At 28.7% G+C, this 20,672-nt stretch overlaps 3 protein-coding genes across 4 annotated transcripts; 1 reads left to right on the forward strand and 2 right to left on the reverse strand.

Annotated features, from left to right (window-relative positions):
• Window positions 1-1,021: 1,021 nt before the first annotated feature.
• LOC105671172 (transcriptional regulator ATRX homolog) lies at window positions 1,022-10,061 on the reverse strand. 2 transcript variants are annotated; one of them, XM_067352766.1, is made up of 12 exons: window positions 9,595-10,061; window positions 8,984-9,094; window positions 4,338-4,525; window positions 4,111-4,260; window positions 3,890-4,021; window positions 3,652-3,795; window positions 3,391-3,462; window positions 3,104-3,190; window positions 2,244-2,339; window positions 1,944-2,155; window positions 1,441-1,600; window positions 1,022-1,337 (listed from the first exon to the last, which is right to left on the reverse strand). In XM_067352766.1, the coding sequence occupies exons 3-12, from the start codon at window positions 4,522-4,524 to the stop codon at window positions 1,231-1,233; spliced, it is 1,347 nt and encodes a 448-aa protein (XP_067208867.1). In that variant the 5' UTR covers window position 4,525; window positions 8,984-9,094; window positions 9,595-10,061; the 3' UTR covers window positions 1,022-1,230. The 2 variants fall into 2 exon arrangements, with proteins under 2 accessions (XP_067208867.1, XP_067208866.1); XM_067352765.1 differs by lacking the exons at window positions 8,984-9,094; window positions 9,595-10,061 and adding an exon at window positions 4,909-5,017.
• Window positions 10,062-10,441: 380 nt separating this feature from the next.
• Window positions 10,442-12,468, forward strand: LOC136999228 (uncharacterized). Its single transcript, XM_067352767.1, has 3 exons — window positions 10,442-10,744; window positions 10,939-11,152; window positions 11,900-12,468. Exons 1-3 carry the CDS (start codon window positions 10,721-10,723, stop codon window positions 12,217-12,219), a joined length of 558 nt encoding a protein of 185 aa, XP_067208868.1. The 5' UTR covers window positions 10,442-10,720; the 3' UTR covers window positions 12,220-12,468.
• Window positions 12,469-13,222: 754 nt separating this feature from the next.
• LOC136999557 (uncharacterized) lies at window positions 13,223-15,673 on the reverse strand. Its single transcript, XM_067353894.1, has 3 exons — window positions 15,283-15,673; window positions 14,482-14,775; window positions 13,223-14,058 (listed from the first exon to the last, which is right to left on the reverse strand). The coding sequence occupies exons 1-3, from the start codon at window positions 15,671-15,673 to the stop codon at window positions 13,223-13,225; spliced, it is 1,521 nt and encodes a 506-aa protein (XP_067209995.1).
• Between the last annotated feature and the right edge of the window lie 4,999 nt (window positions 15,674-20,672).

The following is a 20,672-nucleotide window of genomic DNA, read 5'->3' on the forward strand; positions in this document are numbered from 1 at the left end:
TTAAGTGTGGCAATTCGAATACTAGCCAGTGAGATTTTAAACAAACATTATCACAAGTATGCACAAGAATTGCTAATCTACTATATGCAAATGTATCCTATTCTGTATGGCGCAAAACATGTTTCGTACAATGTACACAGTTTGATACATCTCCCATACTATGTGGCATTATTTGGTCCCGTACAACTTTAGTGCTTTCAAGTTCGAAAATCACTTACAAAAACTTAAAAAGAAAATCAAATCTTGCACTAGGCCACTAGAGCAACTTGTGAACAGAATAACCGAAGAAAATCTACAAAAGAAAAGTGTAGAACATCAACAGAAGATATATCCATTAATATAATACAAAGGTATTACTAATAGTGCAAGTAATACTACAAATAATTCCCACACAACACGAAGTCGACTATGAGCCGACTTTAAGCTAACTGTGAAAGGCGAGAGTTGACTTTTAAGTCAATCTGTCAGTCGACTTACAGTCGACTGTAGACGAATGTCCCAAAAGTAGTTGACTGTCAGTCGACTTTTAAAGTTGACAATATGTTGACAATGTGTTGACTTTAAAATGACAATAAGTTGACTGTGAGTCGACTATCAGCCAAGCTAACGAAAATTGACAGGTTACCGAATACTCAGCTGTTGGGTGGTTTATGTCCCACTTTTTTAACTTATTGGACATTGATAACTACAAGATATAATTATCAGTGCTCAATGAGTTAAAAAAAATGAGACGTAAACCAACCAATAGCTGAATATTCGGCAACTTTTGTCAATTTTGATTAGCTGGAAATTTATAAATATATTTTTAAATTTTAGTTTTTAGAGTAGCACAATAAATACGTTTAAAGAATTAATGCGTTTAAATAAATAATTATTCAAAAGATCGTTTAACTTGTATGTAAATTTTTACTTTGTCACAATAGTAATTTTATATAAACTTTTCAAAATTTTCCATTTTTAGTTTTAATGTGATTTATTGTGCTACATATATAAGGATAGGAATAAATAAATAATATGTAAATTTTATCAATAGAATTATATATATTATTTCATCTATGTATGTATTATTTATATTGTTTTATACGTTTGCTTGTTCTGTTCAGTACTCCGCGAGCAAAGAACAACGCCAAAACGATCTCAACCGCCGTATACAGCGAGAAAACACGAACTATTTGTCCTCGTTACAAGTAGAATGACGCATTCTTCATCTATATTATTAATTAATAAAATTTATTTTTTTGAGAGCGATCTAATTCTATCGCCGGCTCGTCGCACCCATTCTTTCATATATCCTTCCACTTCGGCCATTGTCGTATTTGTTGAAATCATAATTGCTTCTAGAAAGAGATGATAAAATAATGGAACGGTTAAATGCGGAATGAATGAAACAAATAAAAAGTATATTGTGTAAATATGAATAAAATAAATGAATATATGTACCGATAATAACATCTGAAATTTTAGTTTTCTTTAATGCTAGTCTCTTTTTTTGACCTGTCCACGTATAAATTTGGGCCAATTCATCTGCAATTGTTAGAGACATGACATTTCGCACTGTTTTACAGACAGTATCTCCGCCAATCTTTGACATTTTTTGTACCTATAATATAATAGATATATATTATATATATATATTTTGAATATTTAAAAAAAACACAAAGATATACATTTCTTATAGTGTGGTTCAAAGTTGGATTTTCCAATTTAGCTTTTGAAATGTTTTATATAATACTAAAATTTATAAAAGAAGAATACTTAATTATTCAATTATGAAACATATAAATTACAATAATTAAAATAATTAAAAGATTATCCAAGTTTTGCTTTTTATTATTATAATTTTGTTATATTGTTATATTATAATTTTATTTTATATATTATATTTTATTGATATTTTATGTTAGTATATCTTAAAAATTTTTTAATTATAATAATGGACTTACGAATTGTTGTTGAACGTCATTCTGCATCAATTGCTCGTTGAAATTATTCAATTCCTGTATTGTACTAAGAGGAAAGTTTGGTAACAAGTTATTGTTATTTTGTTCGACTGGGTCGGCTTTATCACCTCCTTTATTTTCCAGCAAATTAATGATGTGGTTGAGCTTACGTTTTACTTTTGCATTTTCTTGTAAAAATTTTCGTCGACATGCATCTGAAGGACAAAATAATTACTTTATTAATAAACAGAATGCAATTCTATAATGTAAAAATAGCAGTCAAGTAAAAGTAACAGAACTTACTACAGCAAGATGTATGGTCTTCATTCATACTATTAACTGGATTTTGAATTCGTACATTAATCGGAATATTAGTCATTGCTTGCCTACCTGAATCTTCTATAAAACGACAAAAAAATTTATATTAATTTGTTATATTAAGGGAGTGCAATGACACTATCAATATCATTATCGAAAGCAATTTGTTACTTCGATTGCGACTTCAAATATATTACACAACGGAAAATCCTTTTCGTGATCGAAAAAAACAATTGTTCAAAATAGATATATGAAAATCTCGATTTTGCATTTCTGATAAAAAGCTACAAAACATATCTTTTGATTTCCAACACACATAACTTAGCTTCTGAGTAGTCATCGCTGCCAACGTCAAATCATGACATCAGAAGCGAGAAATGACATGCTAAGACGGTTAAAAATTCTTACGCGCCATTTTTTAATGAAAAGATATTTTTATGAAATAACACCATAAATCACTTTAACATACCTTTAAAATTGTTTGAAAACTGTTTTTAATACATAAACCGTCAAATGAGTGTCAGTAAAGTACGCCTAGTTATGTGCATAATAAGGCACAATTTTACATGTTTAAAGTGATTTATGGTCTTATTTCATCAAAATATCTTTTTATTTAAAAATAGAACGCAAGAATTTTTAACCGTCTCAGCGTGTCATTTCTCGCTTCTGATATCACAGTTTGACGTTGACAGCAGTGACTACTCAAGAGCCTTAAGTGACATTATCATTTGTCACTATTTTAAATTATTTAGGTGTTCAATAATAAATTCGACTCTATTTATCAAATTCATTCAATTAATGTTATTCTTTGTAAAGTTTTAACACAATTACAATTGATAATATACCTTGTTGCGTCTTCTTTTTTGCTTCATAAAACTTTCCTTTATTGTTCGGGTTTTTAGAGATACTTAATTGCATTTCTTGTAGCGGTCCTAACAGGAAAATAAAAAAGTGAAATATTTTAAGATGTGCAATAATCTTGAATTAAATAAAAAAAGAATTAAATAAAAAAGAAGAAAGCAACATATATCTATATGTACTTTTGAAATGTATATATTGTGTAATATATAATGTAAATTTTTCTAAAGATTTTTTAGGATGAGATCGCGCGATTCCAATTGCTTATATATACCTTCTTTTCTGTCTTTCCTAATTTCTTGGAAGTTTATATCATTTTTATGTATATCTATATTCTTCATTTCGTCTGTATTTTCGGAAAAAATAAAAATATAAATATTACATATTGGAAAACATTAATGCTCTTTTTATTTAAGTAGATTATTATTTTAATTCAGTTGAAGTTGTCAATATCGTACAATTAAGTACAAACAATATATTTAAGGCTACTGAATATTTTACACACTTCGTGTTTAATCTGCTTTTAATGTAATACCTGGTACATCTTCTTCATCAGAGTGTTTGTGCGATGAATGCGATGAATGCGATAATTTGCTACCTTTCTCTAGATCATCCAAGGAATCGTTGCATTTATCATACAAAATAGAGATATGTTTTCTCATTTTCTCTGGTTCGTATTCTATGCATTAATAATAACATATATGTTAGAATTATTTTTGTATTATTTATGCATCATTGATAATATTATGCATTTCGTGTAGAAAAATCTTAACCTGGCTCAATAAAAGGAACAGACTTTTCAATTGGTTGACTATTAGATAAATGTTCTCTTTTTTTTTGTGGAATGTAATTAGAAGGCGCGTTTATATTTCTCTTATTCTTTTCTCTTTTCCTTTCTTGCTCATCTAGAATTTTAAAAATTATACATTAAAAATTACACTAGTATTTTGGATTATAACGAACAAAACGACATATCCTGTACGAACGTAAATACCTTCATCCGTTGATGTGTCGCCATAAAACTTTCGTTTTCTAATAAATCTTTTTTGTTTGTCAACGGTTGTCAAAACAAATATGTTTTCATCATTTGATGTTGACAATTCACTCACAGTTTTTTCGACTGCTCGTGCATTACTGTAAGTATCTGAAAGAAATTTTAGAATACAAATACATGTGTTAACTGTTGCATTTGTTGCAATTGTTGCAAATCATGACACGCACCAAACGGTCCAAACTTTTTCTTGAATGACAGTTCCTGCCAATTGTCTGACGGAGTAAGCTGTTTATAACACGCTTTAGACACTTCTGAATGCTTTTTGGGCATCTTGAAAGTACTTTGATCGAAATTGATCCATGATGATGGTACAGATATGCAGTACATATCATACAATAAAACGTAATACTCCATTCTGAAAATAATATATATAAATTATAAAATATACATATATCAGTTATAAATTCAAATATGCAAACATTTATTTTATGACTGCATTTTATAATAATAATGTAAAAAATAAAATATAATTTGTAAATTAAATTGTAATAGATTAAACCAAATACAAAATATTAATGTATTACTTAAAATATGCTAACAATAATAACATAAAATGTTGAAACGCGTAGTCAATCGGGTGCCATCTAAAATACACAGTAACAAAAAATACAAATTAATTAATATATTACACATAAAAATATATCACAAAATGTAGTACGATAAATAAAAAAATATATGCGTTCAAATGTGCACAACATTAAAATATTATCGCAATTCATAAATAAAATTGAATCATACCTTTCTCATTAGCGGGCCATCAGGTAGTACTACAGTGTAGAGGTAGTAATAATTTCTAATTTAATGCTACAATGAATGTAGCAATGGCATACAGCACCATGAGTCTTCCCTGAATGGAAGTTGAACAGCTTTATTCGAAATTTCGGTAACTGCCCATATCATTAACTGGGATAAATTGTTTACAATATACACATCCATATTTTCCGATGAACATGGGTACAAAGATAATGAATTTTTCGTTAAAAACTTTCTTGCAATTATGACGGCAGTATCTCCATTATAGCAAATGTGTTTAATAACAACAATTGTATTATCTTTTAGATAACAGCAATTGTCGGGTTTCTTAGCTGTCAAAATAAAGTCTTTGAATTGAATTACACGATGTGCTCTTTTGCAATTTGCAGGAAGAATTTCTCGAAATTCCTTCTTCAGTATGGGATAAATGGATTCGTTGTCAGTAATTTTAAGTTCGGCATTTATTTCGGAGATTCTGTTGTACAGCTGCTGCAGTGGCTTTTCAGCTTTTCGGAGCATTTTCTTTATTGTCTGCATGTAATTTTCAAAAGGAAATGCAGAAAAATTATCGAGTGGTCCATATTTGAGTACGTCTTCGCTTAAATGAATTAAATTGTGTACGTTATAAATAATCGAATCTTCTCCGTACAACTGTTTACAGATTTTGACAAAATGTATCAACAAATCTCTGCTATATTCATTGTTGTGTAAGAAATCGGTTGAATGACATAGTATGCGAATAGCACAATGTAGCACATTGAAATGTTGTAAATTATCTCGCGATAAAATACCATGCAAAGCGATTGGTCCTACGTATAGAAGAAACAATCGCAACTCAGTTGCTTTCCATCGAGGCAAGTCATCCAATGATCGTGGCTTTCGAGGAAATTCCTTTGGTATCCATTTTGAAATAGCAATTAATTTGTCAGATAACTGCGTTATTTTTTGACCACTCAATTTTGACGTATGATATCCATTTGTCCACAACTGTAATAATTTCTTTGTGACTCCCAGACACACTAGATGCATATAATCTAGAGGGAAACGTGACACCATAGGTAGTATAGATTCCAATGGAGACGTATTATTATGGTGCTCTTCTTGCAATCTATTTTTAAAATTTTTATCGGTCCGAGGAGGTGAATCAAAGTCTAAGAAAAGCATGCGATGATTATCAAACGTGCCTTCTTGCATACACTTGCCACATCCAAAGAAGGCATTGTGTGCTTTAGTGCCTGTAACAAATGATCTGGCAGGGCTATCGCAAATTACGCATCTTATTTTTACGGCATAAGTTTTTCTACGGAAAGCTATTCCTGTGCGTTGAAGTTCACGATACTCTTCGCAGAAAGGAGCCAGAAAATCTGTTAAAGATTTCGGTTTTGTGTACCCATGATAGGCACTAATAACAAAAGGCGTGAATGCTTTATTTCCATAGATCTTTTTCTCCCAATATCGGCCAAATTTGACTTTTGCTGCTCTTACTTATTGGCAGTTCATCAATATTTAAATCTATTTCAATTACGTTATTTTCATCTTCATAATTAATACGTGTCAATTGATCAATTAGAGCGTTTTTCAAACCGTAATAAAAATTACTACCTCCGCTGGCTGAAATCTTGATAGAGTTAAACCTGGGTGTTCGTAACAGTGTTCTTGCATCCTTTGGTAAATCGGCATGGCCGCATATGCGCAATTGACTCAAAAGTTCGGACATAGCACTGTGTGAAATGTTATGTTTCAATTTCCACGAACGTAACCAAATAGAAAACTCTTCATCGTACGTATTTTCGGAAAAGTTTCCATTGTTCTCATTTTCATTATTTTCTCGATCGTGAGACATTAAAATATTATTGGAACTTTCGTCACTATCATCTGAATTATCAGCAATGAATTGGTGAAAATTAGAGACCAATTCCACATTGGTACGGACGTTAGCTAGAGTATTCTTTGGAGAAGAATTTGTTTCCTGCTCTTGTTCAGTTTCGTACGCTTGCAAGCGACGATTTTGTTGCCTTGTTGTCAATTCACGAAAAGATTTCCGCATTTCTGTTATAAATGTTGTTATTGTTATTATTATTTATTATTATTATTATTACTTTAAAAGATTTAAATTGAAAATTCTCCGTTCCGTCCTAGCCGCATAGATGGCTCCCATACACATTCATGCAGAGTATCACATAAGGGGACACGCACGTGCGAGAAATAAACAGTATATATATATACGTATTTGCGATAGTTACAATAAGCTTGTTTTATATAATTGTGTTTTTGATTTTAACACATTGATGTTTCCCGCAGAAACATTTAACCCTCAAAGTACACACCTTCATTTTATACCTTAAAGTGCACACAAATGCGAATTGGGATTCGAGATTTTTGACTTAACATAACTTTAAGGAAATAAAAGCAATTTAAATGAAAAACCAGTGTTTTTTTATATAAAATTTTGTCAGTAATCCAATTGTAATATGTACAATTTAAAAAAACAATTATTTCTTATCGATAATGCGTGTTTTTCACAAGTACAATTTAGAAAAAAATCAATTTCTTTAAATTTTGCGAATTTGCACTGGTATGCACTTCAAGGGTTAAGTAGCCCGTAATGGGTTACTTTCGCCGCACGTATGTTGCAAAAGTTTTACTGATTCAATGATATGATATATCAAGGTAAAAAGAAATAGAAAGCTGTGTTAAATGTATCACGAAATATACTGTATCGATTCGTATTTGATGTTCCAAGTTTAAGATAATTAATAAAAAAAATGAGAGGTATAAATAAAACAAATTACGAGGCGAGACAGCATGTTAAGATATAAAGCAAATTTTACAAGCAATTCTATAAAAGCAAGTGTAATTTAACTAAATATAAAGATTCAAAAGGCTCTCGGATTAAATACAAATAATAACTAACAAGACAAATAAGAGCTGCACGCGGATGGATTTGATGAATTAAATTTTAATTTTAATGCATAAAGCACAATATTTCTTGGTACTTCACAAAGTATTAAAATTAATAGATCTCAATTTTGAAATTCATTTAATAAAAACTCCCTCTACACCCTCTAAAGATATAGGCGAGAAAAATATCGAGACGAGAATTTAAGTCGGATATCGAACCCGAGACCTTATCGTTTTACGGACGACTGTTCTACCAACTAAGCTACTTCAAGTGTAATTTATTATTGTACAATTTTTATTGTATATTATATATATATATATATATATATATATATATTATGTATTGTATAAAAATTAGATTATACATATACTTTATAATAAACACAATAGTGTCATGCACATGAGCACACAGTAAAGAAACAAGAAAATACCAACAATGTAGGAGGTTTAGAAATAAAAGTTAAGAAGAATAGTTTATAATGTGAAATATTAATAAATATTTGAAATATTAAACATGCAATTAATATCTTTGTATTAATTATTGAAAGTAATGTCATTTTAGAAACAATCTAAAAACAGTTACAAATAAGGTATGCAAAAATATAAAAATGCACAATGCAAAACAAACTTCAATATACCTACGAAACTCAATCAAACTTTATATAAGGCTCACATATTCATAATTCGTTCTTATACTTAAAATCGTCTTAAGTACAGTCTTAAGATATTATGAGAGAAATAAGAGATTATACCATTTCATTGACTGAGATTTTAAGACGACCCAAGATCACTCTTAAAGATGATGTTAAATATAAATTCGGACTATAAATACCAGTCATAGTTATATGTGCACAGAAACTGCACTTACATATAAACAATTTGACATGTGTATATACTTTTTTATAAAATAATATAGAAAAAAATAATAAAAAGTAATGATTCTAATGTATAACAAGTAAAAAAACAAGAAAAGAAGAAGCAAAAAAGTATAGTAAACAGAGTACAATTAAAATGAGTTTCTATATATTTATAAATTTATAATTATATAAAGATAAAAACTGAGATTGAAGTTGAATTACGTTTTACAAGTATTGTGCAGTGTATTTTTACATAATAAAGAAAATAATTAAATATATGATAAAGAAAAAAATTACCTTACCTTAAAGATTGTTCTTTCCGTATAATAGAAGACCATAAATGTGAACGATAGATAAGTCTTTCGCATTCAACCAGAAATGGGATACAAATGATACCATAAATGATGAAAGATCTGTAACATAAATTCACAGTAAAAAAAAATACAAATAACCATGCAATCAGTGCTCTACTTTTCACATTTTTATTTCTTCAAAAATATACAATCGAACCCCTGAAAGAGTATAATCCTTTAATTCCTTTAATTTTTAAATAATTAATAAAACATTATATATAATTATATTTTTACTCGAACACGACCACGTTTCTTGAACATAACCTCTGTGATGTTAGATCTTAAAAAAGATAAAATTGAAGTAAAATACATTGAAATATATAAAAATATTTTTAATAATGTGTATTTTACTTCATATTTTGTATAAATATATAAAAAAGGAAAGAGGATTAAGCCGACGGCACATGATATGATATTTTCGTACTAGATTTAGCCACTCACGAGAGCGAGTGTCTTTCGCTGCCTCTCGCTCTCGTGCTTAGTGGTTAAATCTAATACGAAAAATCGTACCATGTGCCGTCGGCTTTACTCTTAAAATACATGATTTTTATTACACTTACCTCGTAGATATCGAAGCACATGGAACATGTAGAAGCAGGAAGAAACACACGCAACACAGAGATCGGCGGAGAGAGACGCCCGGAAGCCGAGAGAGCTGCGCAGCAGATCGCAGCGCAGCTCTATTGTTACGCTAACGGGCTACGAGCGAATTAAAACTAAGATTTCTTTTTATGTTAATTGTCTTTTCGGCAAGATAAAATATCTATCATTTGTATCTTTTCGCTTTGTCGAAAAGATATAAATAACTTAAAAGATATAAGATCTTTATTTGTCGTAAAAAGAACAGAGCTTTCGTCGACTTTGAGTCATATTTCAGTCGACTATTTATTAACCATTTGTCGACTTTTAAAAATCGCCAAATAGTCAACAAATAGTCAATTGCTGTCGAGTTACAGTCGACTGTTAAAAGTCGCCTTTAAGTCAACTGAGAAAAGTCGGCTATCAGTCAACTAACAGTCACGCGTGTTGTGTGGGAAAGTAATAAAATCTCTCCAATTCGAGAATTTTATTTTAAAAAATAACAGGCAAGATTGATTTTGTAGTTTAACCGATGGATATGTTTTTGAAATAGACAAAATCATGTCTCACAATAACAAAATATACCTAACTGGATACGTATATGCAATATGTAAACCTCTTTTTGAAAAATCCTGTAATTCAACAAAGTTTGGCATTAAAGTTATATGTAAAAACGATAATATTCCTTTAACAATCAAGTTATGTCGCATAAAATCTAAATTGGTATCACTACCACTTAATAAAGAGACATTCGTCATATTAACATTACTGCACAAGGATTAAAATAAATAATAATATGCTAACCATGTATTTGCATAAACAATTATTTGTATTTATTATATATTTTTAAACAAACAAAATAATTTTTATAAAGCACTCAATGCAAATAACTCATTATTCAATTACTTAGCGATTCAATGCTTGCGCAGAGCGCACATGTACGCGGTCGCACTTGTGTGTATTATCCCCTCTACATACTACCGCATACTACCGGAGTCATGGAAACGTGATTCAACATTTTCGGCCGAGCGACTAATACATAAATGCGTGGTTTTTGAAATAAAAATTGTAATAAAAACTTAGAAGACGATAAAGTAGTACTGCGAGATGAGTGGCGGAAACAAAGAAAAGGTATGAAAAATTAGAATGTAATATTTTTCATAGTTTCATAGTATTATCGTTTATCTAAATTGCTATACCTTTGCAATTCGCTATACCTTTGCAATAAGCTCACGTTTCTTTCTGATTTTTGTAAATTTACATAATAATAAAATAAATATATAAATAAATACTGTTTACGTATTCGCCTATAATTTCTCCTGAAGCCAGGATTTGCGGTAGTTTCATTCATCGACGATGATCCAGATTGCTCTGATAAAATAACATCAGAGGTGTCTGAATGTTGGCTAACATCAGACAGAAAAAAGTGTTGGTGGCCCAAAGCAAAAGATGTGCGTTGTCTCATTGCTAAATCAACAAAACCTTCGACGAAAGACAAAAAATGGACGTTGTACGATATCAACTTTGAAGGATTGTATGGTAAGATTTTTCGATAATACTATTTTACAAAAAAAAATTTTTTTAAATTATTTTAAATCGGATAAAGTGTTTCTTATAGATTTTTAAATGTTGAAAACGATGCCGTAAACCAAATTTCACCAGCATGTCAGGTTTCCAAAATAATTGAGGTTTAATATGTAAAAAAATGGGGATATTTGATATTTCTTTGTAAGAAAGGTTAACGTTATCTTAAAATTTTGATCAGAAATCATGAATGTATTGTTCATCCCCTATAAAATGCATTTTTTTAAATTTTAATATCTTACTTTTTATGCCATGTTATGAAGGATTAAAGCTAGGAGCCTCAGGAGCGCGTGCGCGCGTCCCCATATTAATAATAGCTCCTAAATTTAATCTTTCATAACATGGCAAAAAAGTAAGATATCAAAATTAAAAAAAATGCATTTTATAGAGGATGAACAATACATTCATGATTTTTGATTAGAATTTCAAGATAACGTTAACCTTTCTTACAAAAAATATCAAATATCGCAAAAAATCTCATTTTTTTACATATTAAACCTCAATTATTTTGGAAACCTGACGTGCTGGTGAAATTTGATTTGCAGAATTGTTTTCAGCATCCAAAAATCTATAAGAAACACCTTGTTTGGTTCTAAATAATTTTTGACTGTAAACTAGTATAATATTTGCAGAAGTAACCGTGTTCATGTTTAATTCTGATGTTAGGCATTATGTAGTGATATGTGCTATTTTGTGTTTTAGATACCTTAGACAAGGCCCATAGACGAGCTGATGATATATTATCCAATGATGAATGTATCGAAAAAAATTTAAAAGTCCACCGTACCAAAAAAAGTGTTCTTTACACAAACAATGATGATACAACATCGGATGAAGAGCTGATGTCAAAACTTCTGGAACCACCAAAATTGAAAGAAAAAGTTAACTTATCTTTTCCTCAGTCATTAGTGGATAATAATATCATGCAACTTGACTTGCCAATTATAAACGAAAGTGATATTCTATCACTGAAGGATGCGCAAGTACTTGCAACAGGATCATTGACACAAGGTAACGATTAGTAATAATGTATTATTTTTAAACAATAATGTTAATGTTTTTATTTAATTTTATTGTTAAATTAAGTCTAATGTATGTATTTAGAATTTGTAATTATATAATGCATATAATTATATTATTTTATTCAGGGGTTGAATTAAATGTGAATAATTACACTAAACCTAAAATTGTAGCTGATGTCAGTTTAACGAATTCTACTGTCATACACCATCCATTTACTGAAGGTTTTTAAAGTTGGTTCTTATAGTTTCTGTAGTTACATATAATTGCTTTTAAATTACGTACAGTATTATTTTCACAGATTTTAAATTAATCTATTTGCAAAATTTGGGAAAGCAGAAAAGCGTGACAGAGCCTGCTTGGAATTCACCACAATCAGCTGGAAAAAGAAATGCGATAAATCCATTTAATAAAAGTTTACATTTCACTCTTATTATACTCAATAATAATTAAACAATAATAAACCAAATTCTTAATTTTTATTTTAAATATAATACATATTTTAACAGAAGATTTTGCAGAACCGAATTTATCTTCTGAGAAACCATTTCGTTGCACTCTTGGTATGTTAACTAATTTTGTTTATAATTAATAATTTATATCTATATAAGACTCTTATTTATCCTGAAGGATTAATTAGTTTATTTAACTCAATTGTGTTGCTCTGTAAACAAAGTTCTTTTATTAACACCAATTATATTAGCACGATTTACATTATTTACATTATTTACAAACACCCTCACCTGTAAACAAAGAAACGACAATTAAAGTTTATATTTTCTATAACGACGATATAATTTTACAACGACAAAAAGCTTCTCAAATTCTAACTGTCACACGTGTCAGCGGTTATCCAGCTGTATCATTTTGTTCTACCGTTCGAAGCGGTCTCTATTTTATCTACGCGTGTACGCAAGAGTATTTAAGTGAGGAAATATATTTTCTTTACATCTCCCCTCCTGGGGAAGAAAATTTGCAAAAATTTTCATTGTAGCTAAATCTAATTCAGTCTTTTTCTTCTATGCTTCTTATAGGTACCGGAACTAGCTTTGTGATGTGAAAAAAATTGGATTCTTTCTTCTTGTGACCGATGTTTAATTTGTAGATGGAGTCCGAAATCTTCTCTGTAATCTTGTATGGTCCAATATTTAGTTCGTGCAATTTTTTCCTATTTAATTTATTGCCGTTTTCCACGTATACCATGTCTCCTATTTTATAGTTATAGTTCTTGCGATCTTTGTCAAATAGACTTTTGTTGTATGCGTGTGATTTTTTCGTATTCTCAATGGCTGTTTCTCGGTCCTTAATCCAGTTTTCTTTTTGTACATCTTGTTTTAACTCTTTTGGTATCAATGTAACATCTGTCCCATATAACAGATATCTTGGAGCAAAACCCGTGACTGTATGCTCAGTATCATTGTATTTATTTACACACTCTTGAGCTATCGTGGTCCATGCTTTCTTATTTCCTCTCTCGTTTATTTTACATCTGATTTTGTTGACTAGTGTCTGGTTCAATCTTTCGTTCAGACCATTGGAGAACGGTGCATTGACTGCTGTGAAAATCATTGTTATTGACTTTTTTTCTAAGAAGTCTTTGACTTCCTTTGAATTGATCCCTGGATATTGATCCGTCAGTAGCATATTAATGTCATCCGTTTCAGTGATTTTTGTAATTAGTTTTACGAAATCCTTTGTACTTTGAGTTTTTGATGTTAAAATAAATGCGAATCTCGTAAAGTGATCTACTAACAGATGCAAATATCTCTTCGTCGATCTTGAGCTCTCGAGTCCACCGATTGTATCTATAGAGACTATTTCAAATGGTTTTGTGGCCGGACCTAAGTGAGACATTAGACCAAGTTTGTCCCGACCTCTGGATTTGTTTTTTATGCAGACCTCACAATTCCGGCAAATTCTTCTTATGTTTCGTGTTAAATTTGTTGATGTATATATGGAGCTTATTTTTTTTTGCATTTGTTTTATACCGATGTGACACAACTTGTTGTGTACATCTTTCATTAGTTTCAAAGCTAATTTTTCTGTTAGAATAATTTTTTCTTTTTTTCTAACTCTTTTATAGTACACATTATCCTTTTTTATAAATCTTTTTTTATTTTTCTGAATTTCTTTATTTTTTGTTTGATCTGTTAAGATTTCTTTCAATGTTATTGAATTTACAACTTTTAATTGTTCATCTTCATTTTCATTTTCGCTTAAAACCGGATTTCTGCTCAAACAATCCGCTTCTAAATTTTCCTTACCTGGAGCATATTTGATTTTGAAATCATACTGCGAAAGATAGTAAGTTAGATCCCCTAGCTCTTCATCTGTCCTTGATTTTAGGTTCATATTTTCTAGCGGCTTATGGTCTGAGAAAACTGTGAACGATTTATTTATCAGCCAGTATTGCCAGTATTTCACAGCTTCTTTAATTGCTAGGCATTCCAGGTAAATAGCTTTTTTCTTTTTCTGAGTTTCATTTAATTTTTTTGAAAAGTATGCTACAGGCTTCTCTTTCCCATCCGGTTGTACTTGTTTCAGAACTGCTCCTACACCTATCAAGCAAGCGTCTGTATAAATATTTATTGGCAAATCTTGATCAAATATTGCTAGGACTGGTTTTGTGCAAAGCATATGTTTTACTTTCTCAAACGATTTTTGGCATTTCTCTGTCCATGTAAAAATTTGATTTTTTCTTAATAAGTTATGTAAAGGATCTAAAATTGTTGCACTGTTTGGTATATATTCGTGATAAAAATTTATCTTTTCTAAAAATTGTCTAATGTTTTTTTGTGTTTTTGGAACTGGGAAATTTTTTATTGCTACTAAGTTGTCCTTTACTGGTTTAATTGAATTATTCTGGATAATGTGACCAAGGTATTTTACTGAGTCCGAGGCAAACGTGCATTTTTTAAATTTTATTCTGAAACCTTCTGTTTTTATAGCTTGTAGCAATTGGGTTAAGTGATTAATGTGTTCTGAGAAAGACTTCGAGAAAATTAAGATGTCGTCTATATAATTTACTGCAAAACTAGTTAATTTATATTTTCTTAATATGTTACTGAGTATTCTCTGGAAGATGGCTGGGGCTGTCTTTAGGCCAAAAGGGAGACATGTCCATTGATAATGCCCCTCCTGCGTTACAAATCCGGTTTTTCTTCTGTCTTCGATTCTCAGAGGGATCGACCAAAAGACTGAGTTAATATCCAGCGTTGTGAAAAATATGCAGTTTCTTGTTTTTGCCGTCAGGTCCTCCATTAGTGGAAATGGCTGGGCCTGAGGGACAACTATTTTATTTAGGTCCCTAAAATCCACACATAGCCTAGATCTTTTGTTTTCTTCTTTTTTAAGCGCGAGAGTTACTGGTGCCGAAAATGGGCTGTAAGATTCTTCTATAAGATTTTTCTCTAGTAATTTAGATATTTGATCTTCAATTTCTTTTCTGTCCTCCATAGTGCACCTATATGGTCTCTTACTACAGTATGTATCAACTAGTAAGTCTATTCTTGCTTCATAGTTTTTCACTGAGCCAATATCGTATTTATCTCTGGCAAATACTGACTTATATATTTCTAATATTCCGTTTATTTTATTTCTTTGATATGGAGTTAAGTGTTCCATATTTATGACAAAATCTTCTTCTTTTATATGCTCATTGAAATTTACTAAAAATTCTTTTGTATTTTTGTTTTCTTTTTTAATATCTGATACCTCAGACTTTATTTCCTCTGAAATTTTCTCTGTTTCATTATTGTTTGTTCTTTTTTCCATATCAATTTTTTGTGTTATATTTAAATTTTTGTCTTGACATAATTTAAATTTTGTTATCATGTCGAGTCCGATTAAAAAGTCATATTTAAAGTTTTCATCGTCAACAATTACCACATTTGTTTTTTCTTCTATGTCAAAGATCTTAATTTTTAGATTTGTTGAACCACTTGATTTTTTAACACCATTAATTGTCATCAAATTTTCATTATTAAGGTTATTGTCTTCTTGTTTCAATCTTAGTAGTTTATAATTGATTATAGAAACATTGGATCCTGAATCGTATATTCCAAATATTGTCCACTTATCATTTATCTGTAATTTGATTTTTATTAATGGTGTTATTGGTCGTTTTTTTGATCCGTGTTATTTAATTCTGCCTCTATTTCCGAATTATTAATATGTTTTATCGAAATGTTCTGTCCTTGATTATGTTTTTTTTGTTTATACCAGCATTTTTCCTCCGGATGATAACGATTGGTTTTTCCTAGTTTCTCACAATTTTTACACGGTTTATGTTCTTCATTGTCTTTCCTTGTATTTATTGTGTCACTTCTTTTTGTAAAGACTTTTTTTTTATTAACTATGTGCTCATATTTGCTAATTTCATTATGCAGATCTGTTGTATCTTTCAATGCTTCTCTATCAATTTTGTTGATTATTACCTGTGGTAATCCAGCTGCAATAATTGCTGAATGATATTTGTTAAAATTAATTTCTTTAAAATTTTTAAATAATGTAATTAAGTACTTGAAATTTTAAAGAAATGAATTTTAACAAATATCATCGAACAATTGCAAATATCTCTCAAAGTCGATCTTTTAAATGAAGATTCTTATTTGTATAAAATTAAAATACATTGATGATTTAATTTCATATAAGAATCTTTAATTGAAAGATCGACTTTGAGAGATATTTGCAATTGCTCGATGATATTTGTTAAAATTCATTTCTTTAAAATTTCAAGTACTTAATTACATTATAATATTATAATATTTTAATGTTGAAACCGTTTTAATATTAAGTTATCCAGCCAATGTAAAAAAAAATGTATAAATAATAACAAGAAGATAGGAAATAATTTCAGCATTAACGATTTTGTGCTTTGATTTATGTATAACATTTTTTTTTTACATTGGCTGGATAGCTTAATATTAAAACGGTTTCAGCATTAAAATAGTAAATAGAGTATCAAATTATAATTATTAGCTCAATATTAAGTTATCCAGGCAATGTAAAAAAAAAATATAATACATAAGTCAAAGCACAAAATCATTAATGTTGAAATTATTTGCTATCTTTTTGTTATTATGTATACGTACATTATTTAAAAATTTTAGAGAAATTAATTTTAACAGATATCATAGAGCAATTGCGAATATCTTTCAAAGTCGATCTCTCAAATGTAGATTGTTATTTGTATGAAATTAAAGTATATTGATGATTTAATTTCATACAAATAACAATCTCCATTTGAGAGATCGACTTAGAAAAATATTTGCAATTGCTCCATGATATTTGTTAAAATTTATTTCTTTAAAATTTCAAGTACTTAATTACATTATTTAAAAATTTTGAAAAAATACATATATATAAACTGATTTTTTTTTTTGGATGTTTCACCGGAATATATATATAATTAAATATTCATTATAATACAGCTTATACTTACACTATAAATATATATTAATTTCTTAAATTTTATTGAAGGATAAAAAAACGACAAGAGAGAGAAAGAGAGAGAGAGAGAGAGAGAGAGAGAGAGAGAGAGAGAGTGAGAAATAAACTAAAAGTGGAACAACAGAAAAAAAGAAATATAAAGAAGAAATAAGCAGAAAAAGGAAAAGAAAAAGTATGTATTATTAATACATACTTATATATATTAATATTATTAATATATATCTTTTTGTTATTATTTATAAGTACATTATTTAAAAATTTTGTTATTATTTATAAGTACATTATTTAAAAATTTTATTTGTTAAAATTCATTTCTTCAAAATTTTTAAATAATGTAATTAAGTACTTGAAATTTTAAAGAAAATTTTAACAAATATCATCGAGCAATTGCAAATATCTTTTAAAGTCGATCTCTCAAATAAAGATTTTTATTTGTATGAAATTAAAATACATTGATGATTTAATTTCATACAAACAACAATCTCTATTTGAGAGATTGACTTTAAAAGATATTTGCAATTGCTCGATGATATTTGTTAAAATTTTCTTTAAAATTTCAAGTACTTAATTACATTATTTAAAAATTTTGAAGAAATGAATTTTAACAAATATCATCCAGCAATTGCAAATATCTCTCAAAGTCATATAGTACTTATATTAGTCTTATAATACTTTTTTTGAGTAGTGTATAATAATTTTTTATATTTTTAAAATAAATATAAATATATTAATATTTATTATTTCTTTTGTTTCAGGTACTTTGAGTAAAGTTCTAGAAAAAATTAATAAGTATAAACAATAGAGAGACAGAAAAAGAAAAAGGGAAAACAAGAAAAAAGGAGAAGAGAAGAATATCTATTCATATTATAATATTACTAATTAGTTGAATATAATTATTATTATTATATTAAAATATTTAATTATATATTGTGTTGTAATATATAATTACGTTGTATATAAATAGTAATTTTAAACACTTAGTTAATATTGTATTACAGTTATACTTATATTATTAATTATTGTGTTGTAATTTATTTTATGTGTAATCTATTATATGTGTAATTGATAATAAATATAATGTTAATCTTAATGAATGATAATTGATGATGATGATGATGATGATGATGATGATGATGATGATGATGATGATGATGATGATAATAATGTTGATATTTATCATTTTCCTACATATTTGCATGCATTAAAAAAATTCTTTATATATAATTTTTATTGTATACTAACAATTAAAAGAATAAAACAAACCAAATTTTGGTAACATATTTATTTAAATTTAATAAATAGAATTTTATAATTAATGTAATTATATAAATATATATAATATAATATAAATAATATAAGTATAATATAAAATTAATATAGTGTATACTTATATTTTTGTCAAATGCCGAAGCGTAAGAAAGAGCGTACTTTAAACGAAGAACTTGAATTTCAACGACAATGTCGTGAAAAAATTGCAGAAAATCAACATCGTCGTTATTCAGTTGCTAAAGAAATAAAAAATAAATTAAAAACAGTTGATTATAGAAAATATGCTATAAATGTTACTGGTACAATACATGATAATCATATAACAGAACTGAACAAAGAACATTCTTTAGATATTACACTAATAAACAAACAAATTAGTTGCACTGGTAACATACATACTAATCGCATAATAGAAATAAATGAAGAAATAATTGAAGGAGATCCTGGAAATACTATATCATTAAATCAGCAAAGTTATGCAGAATATCTATCTCATTATCGATCACAGAAAAAACAACAACCTTGTTTAAATATTAATAGTACAATATTAATCGACGACATAAATGAATACTATATTGGTTCTATGGATATGTCTTGTGTTCATTGCAATGCAAAATATTTTGCAGCCGAAAAAATATCTAATAAAGGCAATTCATTTCACGATTGTTGCAATCATGGCGCAGTATATTTGCAACCATTGCCTGAATTTCCTCAATTTATTCATAATTTATTTGATGGTAGTCATGTAAAATCTAATGATTTTTTTCAACATATTCGCAGTTATAACAGTTCATTTTTATTTGCATCATTTAATGCCAATTTAATTAATTTTCAAAATAGACGACCTGGTCCGTACTGTTTTAAAATACAAGAACAAATTTATTATCAAATTAATACAGCGTTATATGCTGCGCAAAATGAAAGTCCTTCTTACGGTCAACTTTTTATTGTGGATTTAAATGAAGCGATCGATCATCGTCTTAATCAAAATTCGTGTTTAGATTTTGAAATTGTTCAAAACCTTGAACATATAATGCGGAGATCTAATGTATTTGCTCAATCTTATCAAATGATGGGTGAAGAATTAGAAAATCAACGACGTTTGGAAATGGAATCTGGTGATTTGTTACCAGGATTACAATTATCATTTACTTTAAAATCAGGTATGGATCGACGTCGATATAATGCTCAAAGAACTAATAAAGTTGCAGCTGTTTTTCGTACTACTGCTCATGGAGAAATTCCAGAATCATATGTTACAATACGTAATAAAAATACTAAAATTTTGCAAAAAGTAAGTACTATGGATCCAAATGTTGAACCATGGATATATCCATTATTTTATCCATATGGCACTCAAGGTTGGCATCGTGATTTAACAAAATTAAATAGCAATAAACGAATAACAAGAGGACAATATATTAAATATCGTATGGCTATTCGTGATGAATTTAATGTTTTTATATTAGGTCGTCGCTTATTTCAACAATGGCTTGTGAATAGTTATGTAAAAATGGAAAAGGATAGAATTGATTATTGCAAAACTCATCAAAAAGAACTACGTTCTGAAACATATCAAGGTTTAAGAGATTATATACAAACTATGGCAAATAATTTAAATGGACGTATTGGCAAAATGGTAATACTTCCTTCCACATTTATTGGATCACCACGTAATATGATGCAAAATTATCAAGATGCAATAGCAATTGTTAGTAAATTTGGAAAACCAGAT

The sequence above is a fragment of the Linepithema humile genome, chromosome 4, assembly GCF_040581485.1.
Source record: "Linepithema humile isolate Giens D197 chromosome 4, Lhum_UNIL_v1.0, whole genome shotgun sequence".
NCBI lineage: Eukaryota > Metazoa > Arthropoda > Insecta > Hymenoptera > Formicidae > Linepithema > Linepithema humile.

Excerpts from the sequence above, each read along its gene's own strand:
- LOC105671172 (XM_067352766.1), bottom strand. The coding sequence starts at position 4,524 with ATGGAGTATTACGTTTTATTGTATGATATGTACTGCATATCTGTACCA. Across the intron at positions 2,340-3,103 it reads AAAAAAGAAGACGCAACAAG|AAGATTCAGGTAGGCAAGCA; the intron begins GTATATTATCAA and ends GTCGTTTTATAG. Across the intron at positions 2,156-2,243 it reads AGACCATACATCTTGCTGTA|ATGCATGTCGACGAAAATTT; the intron begins GTAAGTTCTGTT and ends TTTGTCCTTCAG.
- LOC136999228 (XM_067352767.1), top strand. The coding sequence starts at position 10,721 with ATGAGTGGCGGAAACAAAGAAAAG. Across the intron at positions 10,745-10,938 it reads GTGGCGGAAACAAAGAAAAG|CCAGGATTTGCGGTAGTTTC; the intron begins GTATGAAAAATT and ends TTTCTCCTGAAG. Across the intron at positions 11,153-11,899 it reads CAACTTTGAAGGATTGTATG|ATACCTTAGACAAGGCCCAT; the intron begins GTAAGATTTTTC and ends TTTGTGTTTTAG.
- LOC136999557 (XM_067353894.1), bottom strand. The coding sequence starts at position 15,673 with ATGGAGGACAGAAAAGAAATTGAAGATCAAATATCTAAATTACTAGAG. Across the intron at positions 14,776-15,282 it reads CATCTTCCAGAGAATACTCA|GTGTAGGAGCAGTTCTGAAA; the intron begins GTAACATATTAA and ends CTTGCTTGATAG. Across the intron at positions 14,059-14,481 it reads CAAAATCAAATATGCTCCAG|GTCCGGCCACAAAACCATTT; the intron begins GTAAGGAAAATT and ends TGTCTCACTTAG.